We start from the raw sequence: 14,787 nt of genomic DNA, 5'->3' as shown, positions 1-14,787 counted from the left end.
GGAAGAAAAAAAAGTTAATTCGTTGATAACTTTATAGTATTTCTGTAATTGTGTTGGACAATTGTGTTAATTTATTCCTGTACTATAGCTGAGAAGATTTATTTTTTTTAAAATCAAAACTTATTTTCTTTTGTACGGTACAGAATAGGAATAATTTGAAACAATTAGAGATGCCTTCGAATGAGGAAAGCCACTCTGTTCCTTAATGTAACTTCTGGGAGTTTGTGCAAGGTGGACAGTCTGATTGTCTCGGTAGAGACCACAGTGAGACATTAAAAGCAATGATAATGAATGAATTGTAAATAGATACTTGGCTATAGAATGACCGTACAGCAAGTTTTATTGGTACAAATGTCATCGTAACTGAAGTACTGTATACAACTCGACCTTTATGTCTTACTGATTTTGTCAGATGAAAAGAAAAACAATGAAGCATGAAAGAAGATAGTTTGGGATTTAGTGTTGACATTGGGGAAGGAAAGATGATGACAAGTTTTTGTAAGAATTAAAACAGGATTATTTTGCTATGTTCTTGGTGCAAAGTGGATGCTAAGTTATAAGCTTTTGACTGTAAACACCTACGTTCTGGTATCAAATAAAGCTACACTTGTTTTACTTGCAGGATTAGTCAGGCTTAAATTCCTGTCAATAAATTGTTTTGTTAAAACCACAATTGTGACACATCAGAAAAGAGGTGAGAGGGAGGAACAATGAACAAGAGAAAACTAAAAAGTAAATTTTAAATACAAAATACAGCCTAACTCACGTGCAGGCTAATTGTAGACTTACAAAGTGAAGTCTAAACATGCATTGGAAAAAATTAAGCTAACTGGCCTTCATCTTTCAAAGTGTGCAATTACATTGTATTATAAGGACATCATCTAATTGTGAAACTGTCATTCATGTGTTTTCAAAATTAGTTAGAACAAGGTATCACCTGCCTTCAATGTGACCTTCAATTTCTCACATTCATCATGCATTTATCTCAATTGAAGAGCTTTCTTTTTATCCCAACATACACATCCACACCATGTGTTACTAGACTGTATCATATCATGCCAAAAAAAAAGTCTGGCTGCATGATGAACATTGGTGTATTCAGTGTGGCGTCTCCACAGGAGAAAATGGGGAGTGTGAATTCAGTAATCATCATCAACCTTAGTGCATTTATGCTATTGTTCACTTGTGCAAATAATTATCTTTGTTTCCTTTTAGAGCTTGTTATGTTCAGTGCAAATAAATTCTTCAAGCTCATCTGTTATCAGCTTTTTAGCTAAACGGTGCTCTTTGGATAAACTGCATGCACTCATGGTTTCTCATTCTGCTTGTTATAAATAACCTAAAAGAAATTACCACTGCAAATTATTCTTCCATTATCATTGGTCAATTTATCGTGGTGTTTTAATGTCATGACACTGACTAAGCTCTCTTAAAGTGCTCATTTTATGTGTTCTCTGCCATCTTTAAGCCTGTCAGTTTAGATGCTGTGCAATTACTATATGCCTTGAAAATCAGTACAGTGCAACATCATGTCCTTGTTTCCTAAAACATTTAAGCTGTGTGTTTAAATGTATGGCAAATCCATGTCCTCTCATGCTTTTAGTTGCTTTTATTCTGTAAGAGTTATTCAGAAAAATAATGTGTAGAAAAGCTATCAGTTTTTCCACTGAACCATTAGGTTCTTGTAGAAATCTGTATGATTTTTTTTAATCTCTTGTTTTTAGCAACTTCCATAATTTTTAATGGGTTTTCTTAAGTTGTCCTGAGTTTTGTTTTGACAGGAGTTACAGTCTAAATGGTGCTATATTCCTGCAAAGATTATAAAAACTGGTGATGTCACAGAATGCAGTAAGAGCACAACCCATATTCCATGCCATAAAATTAACCACTGTAATGGGGGCATCGATTGTAAATGCCTCAGCCTCCAAGAACACTTCAACAGAAACTTGTGTCTTGATAGACAGAAAAGAATCTGGTGTCTAGGCACAGCCCTGTGGGAAATAAGGCTTTTTCCCCGAGTCACTTGTTTGAAGGATTTGAGTTACCAGAGAAGTGAGGTTCTTTGGGCTGGATTTCCAGCTTTGCCCTTACATATGAATGAGAAGAGAAACATGCTGTGCAGAGTGCTACAAATTCAGGTGCGAGAACTAGCAGCGTTTATGCTGCATTCCCAGAGTTGTACCTGGCGGCATAAGGGCTAAAATAATAAACAAATTTTTCCTTTGAACCCAACGAGTAGCTTTTCTTATACTGTAGTGGAAGACTCTTACAGGCCTTTTAATGGATTAGTAATTTTGAACAAATAAGAACCATATTTTCTTGTTAAAACACTTTAATTTTAGCCTTTTGAAAAGGACAGGTGGATGAGGTGCTGAGGGGCATGGTTTAGGGATTGTTAGGAATGGTTGGACTCAATGATCCAGTGGGTCCTTTCCAACCTAGTGATTCTGTGATGCTTACGCTCACTCACTCTCCCTAATATGCCAGTGTTCTGAATTAAATCAGTTTTCTCCAGATGATTGATTAGGCTTGGGCAGCCTGATCTAGCGGGGTGCGTCCCTGCCCATGGAAGGGGGAGTTGGAACTAGATGATTTTTAATGTCTCTTCCAACCCAAATGATTCTATGGTTCAAGGATCAACAGAAACACTCCAGGAAAGGTCATTCTTTAAGCTTTTGTGTTCTTAAAAAACAATGTGTCTCTGAAATTAATTCAGTTAATGGTGAAAAGAAAACGTGCCTGCAGAGCATGAGTGTATTTGCAAGTGCCTGTGTGTGTCTAAAGATGGAAGAATGATTGTGCCAAGGGAGATGCCAGCTGAGTCCCCATAATCCTCCCCTGGTGCCTGCAATGCCTGCTGCACACACTCCTGCACTGAACTTCCCCTGAGCTAGGGCAGAAGCAGTTTTGTCATGGCACTGAAAACAGCACATTATTAACTTAAATGCATCTCTCAACTCCTTTTCCTTTGGACCATGAAGGTCAGAAAAGATGGTGGGAGATACCTGTGCAAACTGGAGTCCTCCTCCATCCTGTGAAGCTCAGCTACACGTCACTGCTAAACTTCAGATGAACTTTGACAGCAAATACTGAATACGGGACACAGTTTTTTGTACTAAGCACTACTTACTGCAAAGCTTAGTGACCCACTATGTTTTAATTGGCTTTTTTCTGTTGGCGTAAGTGTGCTGTGAATCCTGAATGCAGAGTGTGTTCATCTATCATTTAGGCAGTTTGCAAGCAGCCTCGTCACTTTGTACAGGTAGCTTTCACTTCTGTTTTATCCTTTAGTTTTACAGATTTTTGTAAATCTTTGCAGAGCACCAAATTCTTACTCTGAAAAAAAACCCCCATCTCCCTCTTTTCAAGACTTGAAACATCAGTAGATGCACAATTCACTCATCTCTCTCGTGTGGAAAAGCCTTTGGTTTGATGAAATATCTTATTTATTCTGCAAGTTAAGAGCTCCACATATAATGTGATTTGTGTTCTGAATTTGCATAAACAAATAAGACAGCTTATAGTGAGAAGTCAGTGGATAATCCTCTGAGAAATTACAGATTAAACAAGTTTATCTTATGCAGTGGTAAAAAGGCCAATTTAATCTTTTTAACACTTTTTGAAGTACTGAAAATCCAACTAAACACTGTTTAAGAACATAGGTTCACATAACTTTGAAGGGATATAGAAGTGATCAGCCTTAACTGTGTATCAGTCCATCTGCATACTGTCATTTGTCCTTGAAAAGTATTTTTCAGAGTACTAATTTAACAGATCTAATTCCATCCTGTCTGTTTCCACAAAATGCAAACATTGTCTTTCTATCAGAAGGGAGCAGGATTTAGGCAAGGTGGGTGAGACCCAATGTATTTCAGTCTTACAACTGTGACTGTGTCTCATTGTCCTCTTGCAGTCTTGAACTCCAGCAGGCTGCACCAGCCCCGTGCATAGGTTAGGTTGCCTGTGTCGGTGTTAACATGTTCTCCACTTTTGGATGTTTTTGTAGATATCTAGAAGCTGTAAGTAATTCAGACCCTTTAATATAGTTCAAGGGTAAGAAATGAATAAGGTTCTTGCTTTTGGAGCCTTGTTCTTTGTTGTTTGGTTTTTAACAGGTACAAATAATATTTTCTGTGCACAGGGGCTTATAATAAATAGCCAATCAAGAAAAATCATTGTAAATGCTCATACAAAGATGCATCCATTAAATACAAGAGGATGTATGTGAATATAATCTTTTTGGGTTTTGTTGTGTGGGGCAGTGAGGTTGCCACTGCTTGGTCAAGTCTGAGCAGTGTCTTGCATACCCTGAAAGGGAATTGCATACCCTGAAAGCTTCACACTCGATGTTCCTTGAGAGTCAGAAGCTCACAGCTGAAGGACAGATAGACTAGGTAGAAATGGCAACAAGGACATGTTAGACTCTTGATGGAAGACCTAGAAGGATTAGATTCTTGGAGGAGATCAAGTAACTACATAAGGGCCAGAGGGAAGTGCTCATGTTCTGGATTTAAAATATCTTTAAAATATGGGGAAATATTTGGATCCCACCACTAAACTGTATGAATTATTCAGAATTATCTTGGGGCCAAGAATGGGGCATCTGAAAGCAGGAGCTGTATGGAATACACTTGGATAAACTGACCAGGAACATATTTAAAAGTTTAAGCTTCTACATAAGTAGATTAATACAAAGTACTATAGTACAGCTACTAAAATGCAAGAAAAAAAAAAGACATCTAATTGTAAAAGCTTTTTCTCCCTATGAGATTTTACTGTGCATATTCCTAGAATAAATTGGTTTGATTTTGATAATCAATGGATGATGTTCTCCTCCCTCAAATAGAAGGGTAAGAAATATTATTAGTGTGAGAGCAACATTGTAACTTTTGCGCCTAATCATAGCCAAGTCCATGGAGGATGGAAGTTCACTTCATGTGCAGTTTGATTTAATCGGCTTTGCTTCTTTGTTAAAGCTTCTGCCAAATCACAGGGAAAATGCGCTTTCTATATCTAGTAGCTGATTCTGTGTGGAATAATACAGTGCTTCACTGATACATCAGGTAGGAACAGAACAAAGTGGAGGTTATTCCTCGATAGGTGTATGCCAGGTTAATAAGTCATTGACACTAATTTTTTTATAGAAAGATATATACATGGAAAATTGCAAATGGATTCTTCTCTAAATGCTCTATATTCACTTTGCTCATCACAAAACCAGAAGAGAGACGCCCTAAAGCCTTTTCCAAATCTTCAGTCAACACTGTCTTAATGGTGCAGGGACAAGGTATAGTAAGAAATTAAGGTCATGTTTAAAAGTTTGTTGTACTGTGTAGGGAAAAAAATATGTAGGCATATTATGGAAGTACAGGGCACGTTGGCAACACTTCACATCTCTATAAGCATTGTTAGAAGTCAAATATGTTTTCTTGATTCTCTAAATACACCTTTGCTACAGCTCAGAGCAAATCTGAAAGCACAGATCACAGTTTCTATTAAATTAGACTTAAAGTGGAAAAAAAAAAAAAAAAGGTAGTAAAAGGACTCCACAGAGCCATTGCTGTGCATACATGTGCTGTGGGTTGTTGAGCTGTTTAAACTCAATGCTGCTTCACAAATGCTCACTCACCAAGCCTCTGTCTTCGCAGCGTGAGCCCTTTATATTTAGATAGTAACCTTATTTTATCATCTCTTCAGTGATTATCCTTTTTTTTTTTTTTTTTTTTCAATAAGAATATACTGACAGATCTGTCATAATTTTTACTCGGGGCTCCAGAAGAACACTTTCTGGCTCAAATTGGTCTAGAAGCAAGCTGTACTTTATGGTTTTGTATGGGTTCTTTGACATAGAGCTTTAATTAAGTTTAATTAATTGATTGTGGGACTTCTTTTTATCTCTTCCAGTTGGCCCATTCACAAGCAGTTGCTTTCCTGCGGAGGCCCATGGTTGCCTAATTTGCCCTCCAGAGACCACACAGGAAGGCAGGGTATAGGGAGGCTGCTGGGGCTTCTCCCAGAACGCAGTCCTGTGACCCCCAAGTTACCTGCAACTTGAGATTTGCAGCTGCTCTGTCCTGGTGCTGTGAAAGTTTATTTCTTTTTGGATAAAAGGAGCTCTGGCAGCAGAATAATGGACTTAAGCCTCAGTGCCTTGAGCTGAGCAGCTTGACACACGCTCTAGGCTACTGCCACAGTGGGAAAATCATCCCAACTTTCCTCTTTGGTGTAAAGCAGAGATTTAACAAGGGGTCCTGGCTGCTAGCGCGGTGGGTGCAAGGAAGTCTGACCGGAGGGTAGAGGCAGCGTGACTGCTGAGGGGAGGGTTACTCAGGTCTCAAGGCCAGTGATACTGAGAAGCCTGAGTGTGAAGATGTGACCTCTTTGATGAAGATGTGACGCTCTAACTTTGAGTGCTCACATCGGGTAAGCTGTTTTCTCCAGACAGCCATCTTTGCAAATATAAGCTCCTGCACTCCTTGATTTTAAATCACAGCATGGGAAGTCGCTGCAAAGGGGTGACTAAGTGTTCATCGTTTTTAGTGAAAAAAAATCACAGTAAACAGAGGAATGGCACATCTCAGCTGCAGGTCATCTCCTTGCCCACGTGGGGGCTGTGCAAGACTGCAGTGGCTCTAAAGGCTTCCACGGAAGCTTCTGCAACCTAGATCTGGAAAAGCAGTTCTGTGCTCTCCCTGCACTTTTGATGTCATCATGCGCTTCAGCTGCCGTTTAGGAGTGCAACACAGCAGTGAAAATTGTAAAACCACCAAAGCGTAAGATCACTGTTCAGTGTCGTGCACCAGCAAGGCCAATTAACTTGAATAGGAAGTGGCTTTTAACCTGCGTTTGAGGATTGAAAGCTCGCTAGAGGTGGGAGAAATGGATAGTTAAGACTTCCATCTAATTTGCTGATGCTGAAAATATCTGAATCTCTCAGTGGAATGCTATTTTTCACTGAGCTCTGGGTATCTAATACCTGATAACGAGTGTATAACATCATCAAGATGTTGATACATGAATGTGTATTGCAAGTCCAGAAATACTTTTAATGAGGAATTGAAGTGTGCTAGACTACGCTATATGAACAGTGCTTTTGTTTCTGGTTCGTTTTGGTGACAAAAGGTGTTGGCAAGGAATTATATTTCTTTAATTTTGATATGTATGTTCCTAAAATTAAGTTGTTCACATTGAATTCACTGAGCTAGAGTAACAAATATATGTGATCCTAAAACATTTCCCTTTGATAATTTGGGCAAAATAACTATGACTCGAGGCTTGCAGTCTTACAATGAGGCTTTTTCTTGCAAAGGTCATAAGGTGAAGTGAACTAGGTAAGCAGTCTTACAGTATTTATAGATACTCTCCTTCTAACAAATGCATTTAGTGAGTGAGTGATAGGACCTCTTCTCAGGCTTGGGTGGGGCATGCAAGGGCTTCCTCATCCTGACATAGTAGTTCCATAGTTTCCGTTTTAATGAAGTAATTCTGCTGAAGTCAGTGAAACTAGTCTCTGCAAGTTAGTAAATGCATAAATCCTAAGTACATGTTTGGACAATTGCTAATTTGAGAGATATGCAGTGAACAAAAGAAAGAAGAAAAATCTTCTGTAGTGGAAAAAATAATTTTATTTTTGGTCTTTCTAGCTTTGGGTGTTTAGTTTTGTTTTAGTATGTAATTTCCATCTAGTGCCAGCAATTACGCCTTGGCAAAGCCTACTTCCATTTAGTTTCAAAGTGTTAATTGTGAGGTAGTAAGCAGTATTTGCTTTTATTTATTCCTCTTTTTTTTTGCTTTATCCATTCCAGAATGTGTAGTCTTTCTTTCCAGAAACTTGCTGATTTGATTCCTGTCCCCTCCATCCCTGCACACAATTTTAAGATGATTTACTTGCTCAGGGAACAGATTTGAAAAGGATGGCTTTCCTTGGACGCTGTGCGTGTGTAGAACGAATCAGTTATCAAGACAGTGCCATGAATTCCTTTTGGATTCTTCTCTTATTCTACTCCTTATTCTAAATCTTGTGTAGTTAGTTATCTGACAGGGGAAAGGGCTGTGTTGTTATTTTTAGTTAATATTCTTGAGGGCTTTTTCTGATAGCATAATTGAAGTTATGGCTGGATCAAGTCTAAAACCCATAATTTTCCTACATCTTAGAAAGTGCATCTTCAAATTGGATTATCTGTGTCTTACACTGAGAATTTCTATGCCTAAAAGAAAAATTTTTTTTTTTTTTTAATCAGATTGGGGGTGGATGGGGACACATATGAACAAATGAAAACAGAACTCCCAAACTCCAAATCCCTGAAAACTTCTCAACCACTGGGAAAAACAAACAAACAAAACCCTAAGGTCTCCAAAAAGCCTTGCTTAGACTATTTTAAAGAATAAGTCTTATCATTTATAGCTGTGATTCTGATGATGGGCAGTGTCTTTTTTTCAATAGAACAGCTCTGGAAATTGTCCAGAAACTTTGATTTTTACAGCAAATATGTAACTCGAATCAGTTGCTATTAGGAAAAAGACTAGACATTCTGGTAACAACAATTAAAAATAAATGAGAATCTTTAGGCATTTTTTTTTAATTTTGCTACTTTTCCTTTCAACTAATTTCAGAATTTTGAGTCAACTTTCAACTTTTTTATAGAAGTATCTTGATACTAAATTCTTCTGATGATTATATTCTGCAAAAGATAAAATTTCTGACACTTGCATGAGAGCCAAAGTGGCCTGGATTTCTGGTTGGGTCCCTGCCTGCCACCTTGCTTTGGAGGCAGTGTTAGAGCTGTGCTGGCTTTCGTCACTGGCTAATGGAGCAGTAGGTGCTTTGGAGCTAGTGTTGAAGCACTCAAACTGTTAGCTAAGGCTCTGGGTATGATGTTTACAAGTATGTACGTTTTATTTTATTTAAAGTTTTATATGAAGCTATTAGCAATATTTGCCTGTTTGTCTTTGAACACAGGAATAAAGCATTGTTAACTAATTACTGAATGAAAGATCTATAATACACAAAAGGAAACCATATTCTTTTTTGTTTCCTTTCTCCCTCCCCATTGTGAATCAAGAGTTTTGGAAAGTATTGTTATATAGAGAAAGGGAGTATCCCTTGAAGTGTGATGGAGAGGCAGTTCTGTCCTTTATACCTGTTTACCATCTCTAAGTGTTTTTGTACAGGCATTATTCTGCACCATATAAAATCTGACGTGTCCACCATTTCAAGGTTAGTTAACTCAGCAGGTGTGTTTGCATGCTATAAAGAGGAGCTTTTCAGGGAAATTAAACTACTTCTAGAAGTGCTGGAGAACAATTATTCACGTAAGGTTTCTTCATGAACAGTAAAAGATTACTGAACATCAGACTAAAAAGTTATGTATTTAATTTTCTGCCTTCATAAACACTAATGATGCAGGTTTTATTCTGAAGAATCTGAAGTTTAAAAAACCAAACCAAACCATAGTTGAGTTATGGTTGAATCTCCACTGTTCACCTCCCTTTTTGTGCAGGTTTTTGTTTGTTTGTTTGTAATTGCCTGCAGTAAGAAGCAGAAGGGATGGGCTAGAAGGGGAGGAAGATCTTACCTACAGGTTCCAAATGGGTCTGGCATAGTTTGGAAAATACAGCTATAAATGTTCATGTGTGTTAAATGTGAGGGGAGGACACTGGCAAGCTCCGATTAAGCCTCTGGACTCATTTCAACCTGAGAGATTACAGAATCACATGGATAAAAGAGCAATGTAGAACCCACACTGACATAGTGCTGCTGCTGATTTGTATGTGTTTACCATGGGGTGGGCTGTCTAGCAGGGGCTTGTTCAGTAAACTAAATTATAGACCTAGTGTTATTATTTATCTAGTGTTCTCATAAGTAAAAACATTCTGCTATTGGCTCTTATCAGTTCTGTGAGTGATCTTGAGATGCATCTGCTGTGTCTGCCTGATACTGAAGTCTCCATGGAACACCGTTAGGGCTGCACGCGCTGTTGGTACGTAAAGCATGCAGTCCCATGGAGCTGATAAGGTGTCTGTGGGCTCATGCAGAACTGAAAAGGTCTGCCTTTTATAGTTTAGCAAGTTTTTACTCCCCATGCAGTAATTAAGTTGGTTTTGTTATTATATGCGATTACCAAATGATCTATACATACTTTGTGTATAATTTTTAAGTTCTTTGACCAGCATTTTGTAGTGACTTCACCTTGAACTTATACAAACTTACTAGTAGGATAATTTTGCTACTGTAATTTTTGTATAAGTATGATGCACAGCTGAAGTTCTTGATTCAAATGAGTTTTAAAATCCAGGGTTGGGATAAGGAACATCAAGCAGGCAACTAGTGATGCTTTGTGTCCTAACTGTTTAACCAGAACATGCAGGTCCTTGGCAGCTTCTCTCCCCTATCTGCCAGGCCACCTTCCAAACAATTAGCCTGAGGTGCCTGAAATGTCACTGTGTTTGCCAACTGAGTCTGCCTTTAATGGCTTCATTTACTTAATATCTTTATAACAACAGATAACCACTCTGGCATTTTAATTCGACATAACGGAAAATGTCTCTTTTCTGGTTTTATTTAAAATTCATCCTGGTAAGCAAAACTGAACTAAGTAGCTGGAACTGAAAAAATTCTGATTATTCGTATTTAGATTTTTGAGTGCAATACAATAAACAGCTTGTTTAAATAAAGAAAACTCTTTTAAACAGTTGTCAAAAAATAAAAACAATCCACTGAATCATATTGAACATACCTGCAAAACCTTTGTGTTGTTTGCATGTTGACTCTATCTGAAACCTCTCAGTGATATACCATTATTAAAATCTAGAAAAAAAGCCTTTTGCCAAAAGAAAGTGTCATCCACATACAGTCACAGGCAGTTTTATACCTTTTTTTCCCCCTTTCAGAGTACAGCTGGTAACTGAAAACTTGAACATAACATTTCTTTTTTCAGTAGTACCCAGAGGGAAGCAGCAGCAGGTGGAAAAGTCTGTTTTTTATGGAATCAAAGAACAGTCTCAAGGGAGAGAAAGTAGGTCTTAGGAAGGAAACCCTTGATTTTATAGATTGAGATTGTATTATTTGAAACAACAGAATTTGCCGGCAGAACAGTGGGTGTAAGTGGACTGAGTGGTATCTCGAGGTGATCTGGCCTGCTGTATAGACCAGCTCACTGCATCCCTTGCAAAGCCACCTGTTGGCAGAACTGCGTCCAAACCAGGAATTTCACCATCACAGCAATGTCAGTGTAGATGACTCATTCTGTGGCAAAGGTCTAAAAATGTTGGGTGGTGTCATGTAGAGTGGGTGAAGGTCTATTTAGACCATGTTACACGTGGTCATGTAGGGTGGCCAAAGGTCTAGGTATGTTGAACACTGTTAAGTAGAGCTGGCCTCAGATCCTCAGCTTGACTTCCCTTCTGTGTTGGGATGCCTGCTGTCAAGGGCTTTGATATCTGCTACATACAAATACATTGTGAAACCAAATACCATGGGAAATTATAGGCCACAGAAGCGTATGTGGGATTGACAGCAAAGAATAAAAAGAAAACCCAAAAGAATGGAGGCCCTATCCACTGGCAGATACTAGGGTGCAAATTTCATGTGAGGAGGTGTCCAAGCAGCTGGTTGGCCCTTCTGAAATGTACTTTCAGCTTCCAGAAACCTGTTTGTCCTGCTCAAGTACTTCTTTTCTCAACCAGAAACAGGATATGGATTTTGAAAGACGGAGCTTACCTTGTACAGTCTCATCGGGACAGGACAAACTTCCTCTCTGTCTTGAGCAACCACCAAGAGGCTTACGCGAGCAGTATGGGGGGCAAAGTAGCATACGTATAGGCATGCTCTGGCACTATTTCATCAGTGGTTTCATCACAGATTTACCTTGCCCATCAAAAAGAGTTGAAGCAGCGATTAACTATGTCAGTTTTTTAATTCTGTGAATATTTATTTCAAAGTAACACTGAAGTATTGAAAGAGTCCTGCGGCATTAGCTGGTATATCACTGCTGCAGGACTGCTGCTGACATTTTAATTCGTTGTAAGTTATGGTCTTTTTCTTTAGAAATACTTGGTGTAACAAAGTTCCAGAGGAGCAGCTGGCTCTCTTCAGTTAGCAAATGAGGCACAATTTCAAGGAAGTAGTCCAGCTGTTAGCTGCATGTCCATGTCTTTGAGACTGGGGACTCTTTGGAAAAGGGGCTTTTGAGAAAGGCTGGGAGATGGAGAAGTGACAGCTATTTGTGTGGTTGCGTGTGTGCTTCATGACAGTAAAATCTTTGATGTTGTTACTTGGGCAGTTTACTTGTTCTTCTGAAAGTCTGGGAATAAAGGGTTATTAGAGAAATTTTTTGCCACTGTCTCTTTGTATTCATTACTCTGGTTCGCAGAAGGCTCAACCAGCCTATGTTTACGTCCCGACTCTTACACGTTATTTGCTGCTACACGCCCTTCTAACTGAGCGATCAGAGGCTTAGCTGTAAATATGAGGAAGGCTCAGGATAAAGCTGAGTATACAGAATATTAACCTGAGGTCGCTTATCACAGTGAAGGCTTTTTTTTGCTGTGTGGTTTTCTTTTTCATTCAAACCTTGCACTGCCCTCTGCTGGCAGTTCATGTTATGAGGCAGAAAGCATTACACTATTTTCATAGTAGTTTCCTGTCCCAGCTTGCTGTTTGCAGTCTGCTTTACTGAATAGAATTTGAATTCTTGTCATGAGTCAAACTTCTTGCCACAAGTAACTACTGTGCTCATTGCATCTATAATGTATTTTATATAGCATTTGTAGTAAATACACTAATTTTGGCCTTAAAAAAATCCCAAACTACAAGTTATCACCAAGAGAACAGTTATTTTGTCCTTCAAATCTATATTTACTTTCTGAAGGCAAGCAAATTTCTGATTTTTGGCAGGCATGCTGATTCAGGAAGTTAAGTACCTGAGTTAAGAAATGACAGTATTGAGGGGTGCCTCTGCTATTTTAATGCTACCCTTGCTGCATGCATATGCTTTTGATGCCTGTACTGATTAACCTGCATACTATTTTGCTCCAAGTGGCTTTTGCACATTGGTGTGTTGCACATGTAATGAGCAGCAGCTCTATGTATTTGTTTATTCACCTGTGACATAGCCAAGTATGGAGTGCTGTTCTCCAAGACACAGTTCAGATTATAATTCTGTCTACTTTCCAGTTGCAGAAAGAAATGAAGCAAGAAGCTCTAATCAGTCTGAACTTGGCTCATTTCTTGAGGATGTTTGTCCTATGCACTGAAAAAGCAAAAGGGGAAAAAATGTGTAATGTGTAAAAGGAGGCAAAGTAAAGATTGTGCTGACTGCGTCAATGATGGTACATCCTAATTTATTAAGTATTTGGCATTACAGCCTTGATCTTTGAACAGTACCTGAGTGGGGCTGAGACATCCAAACTCTTGAGAAAGCTAACCTGAAAAATTGTGCATCACCTATGGAGAGCTATGGCAGTTGTAAGCAAGCTGGAGCTTTTAGATTCACTCCTGCCAGTTGTGTTTGTGAAGCAATCAAAGTAGCAAGAAGTTTGTTGTAATCTTATTGACACGTATTTTTGCCAGTGGGTTTCATAGTTTTTGAAAGAAGGGGAAGTGATGAGAGTCAGTGCAGACTTTTGTGAACATAATCCATGGACATGAACTGTCCTGCTATTCCTCTCCCCATCCCTCCAGCTTATCCCCATTCTGGTTTTCATACTTCAGGTTCCACCTCTCCATCTGACTACATGCCTTGCTGCAAAAGACTTTTGCTCTTGTCGCTGCTTGCCTCCACGTTCAGTCTTCCCCCTTTGGGCTCTTGATCCCATCTTGATTTCATCTCTTCTGCTGCTTTGAGCCTAAATTGTAGGTTTCCTGCTATTTTGACTTTGAGGTCACTGAAAAACTTTCTGGAGTTGTAATTTAACTGTGATGACACCAGAGTTGCCCTTCTTGGCTGCTTATTGCAGGCCCTGTCCAAGTAGTTGCAAACTTTTGCCATGGTTGCTTTACTGAGCAACTGCCTCTGCTCTCCTCCCTGCTTGTCAGATGTGGCAATAACTGGCAGCCAAGTGGACTAGTGTGGAAGTAGGATGAGTCTTTAGTAACAAGAAGACATGTATTTGACCCACAAATTCCAGTTGGGAGCTATAATCACATTTTTCCAGAGGGCTGGCTGCTGTCAGGTAGTTGCTGTCTGTGTGTGCGTGTGTAGGAGGATTAGAGATGGTGTTTGAAGGTGCTGCTTGGGGGGAAAAAGGCAAGCTGTTACTCTAATGGGGGACAGCTGAGACCTGTTTTTCACCAGTCTCAAGGGATCACCCAGGCTGGTTTTCAGCCTTCCTGCAGAACTGTGCATTTTACAGAAAGGCACTTGCTATGCAAAATGTTTGTTCCCACAGACAGGATGCCCTTGGAGAGGAGCCTGCAAGCCTGACTTTTTCAGGAAGACAGTTGGAGTTACAGTCTAAGTGACTTTTACACCCATATTTCTCTGATAAAATTAAGAACTGCAGTTCTTGGATCAAAAAGAAAGGGAACTTAATTGTAATTCAGTAACTCAGTAGGAAGCCCAAATAATGATTGCAAAGGAGTAAACCATGCTGTGAGACACCGTGCCTGTTTGCACTGCAGCCCTGCTAACACCCCAGGAGATCTTGAAAACAAAGAGAGGAAGGAGGGCACTGGAGGCCCTGTCAGCTGTTTTAAAAGGGTACCATCCTCTCGCCAGTCTATCGAGTCACTATCTGGTGACCTTACCCGTGGTATTGCAGATGGTCCATCCAAGATCTGGCTGGCTG

General features: G+C 39.3%; 1 protein-coding gene across 12 annotated transcripts in view; it reads left to right on the top strand.

Moving 5' to 3' along the window:
• The window catches only part of MAP7D2 (MAP7 domain containing 2), an 84,963-nt gene that overhangs the window by 29,331 nt on the left and 40,845 nt on the right, over positions 1-14,787 (top strand). For 9 of the 12 annotated variants that reach the window (XM_054084330.1, XM_054084323.1, XM_054084309.1 and 6 more), the window contains exon 1: positions 13,266-13,329. The exons of the other annotated variants lie outside the window; for them this stretch is intronic. In XM_054084330.1, the coding sequence (XP_053940305.1) occupies positions 13,281-13,329 (49 nt within the window). In that variant the 5' untranslated portion in view covers positions 13,266-13,280. Of the gene's footprint in view, positions 1-13,265; positions 13,330-14,787 lie in introns of those variants that run through there. 12 annotated transcript variants of the gene reach the window in all.

The sequence above is a fragment of the Cuculus canorus genome, chromosome 1 (genome assembly GCF_017976375.1).
Source record: "Cuculus canorus isolate bCucCan1 chromosome 1, bCucCan1.pri, whole genome shotgun sequence".
NCBI classification, from domain to species: Eukaryota; Metazoa; Chordata; class Aves; order Cuculiformes; family Cuculidae; genus Cuculus; species Cuculus canorus.
The sequence above is the reverse complement of the archived record's forward strand: the minus strand, read 5'-3'. Positions and strand labels throughout refer to the sequence as shown.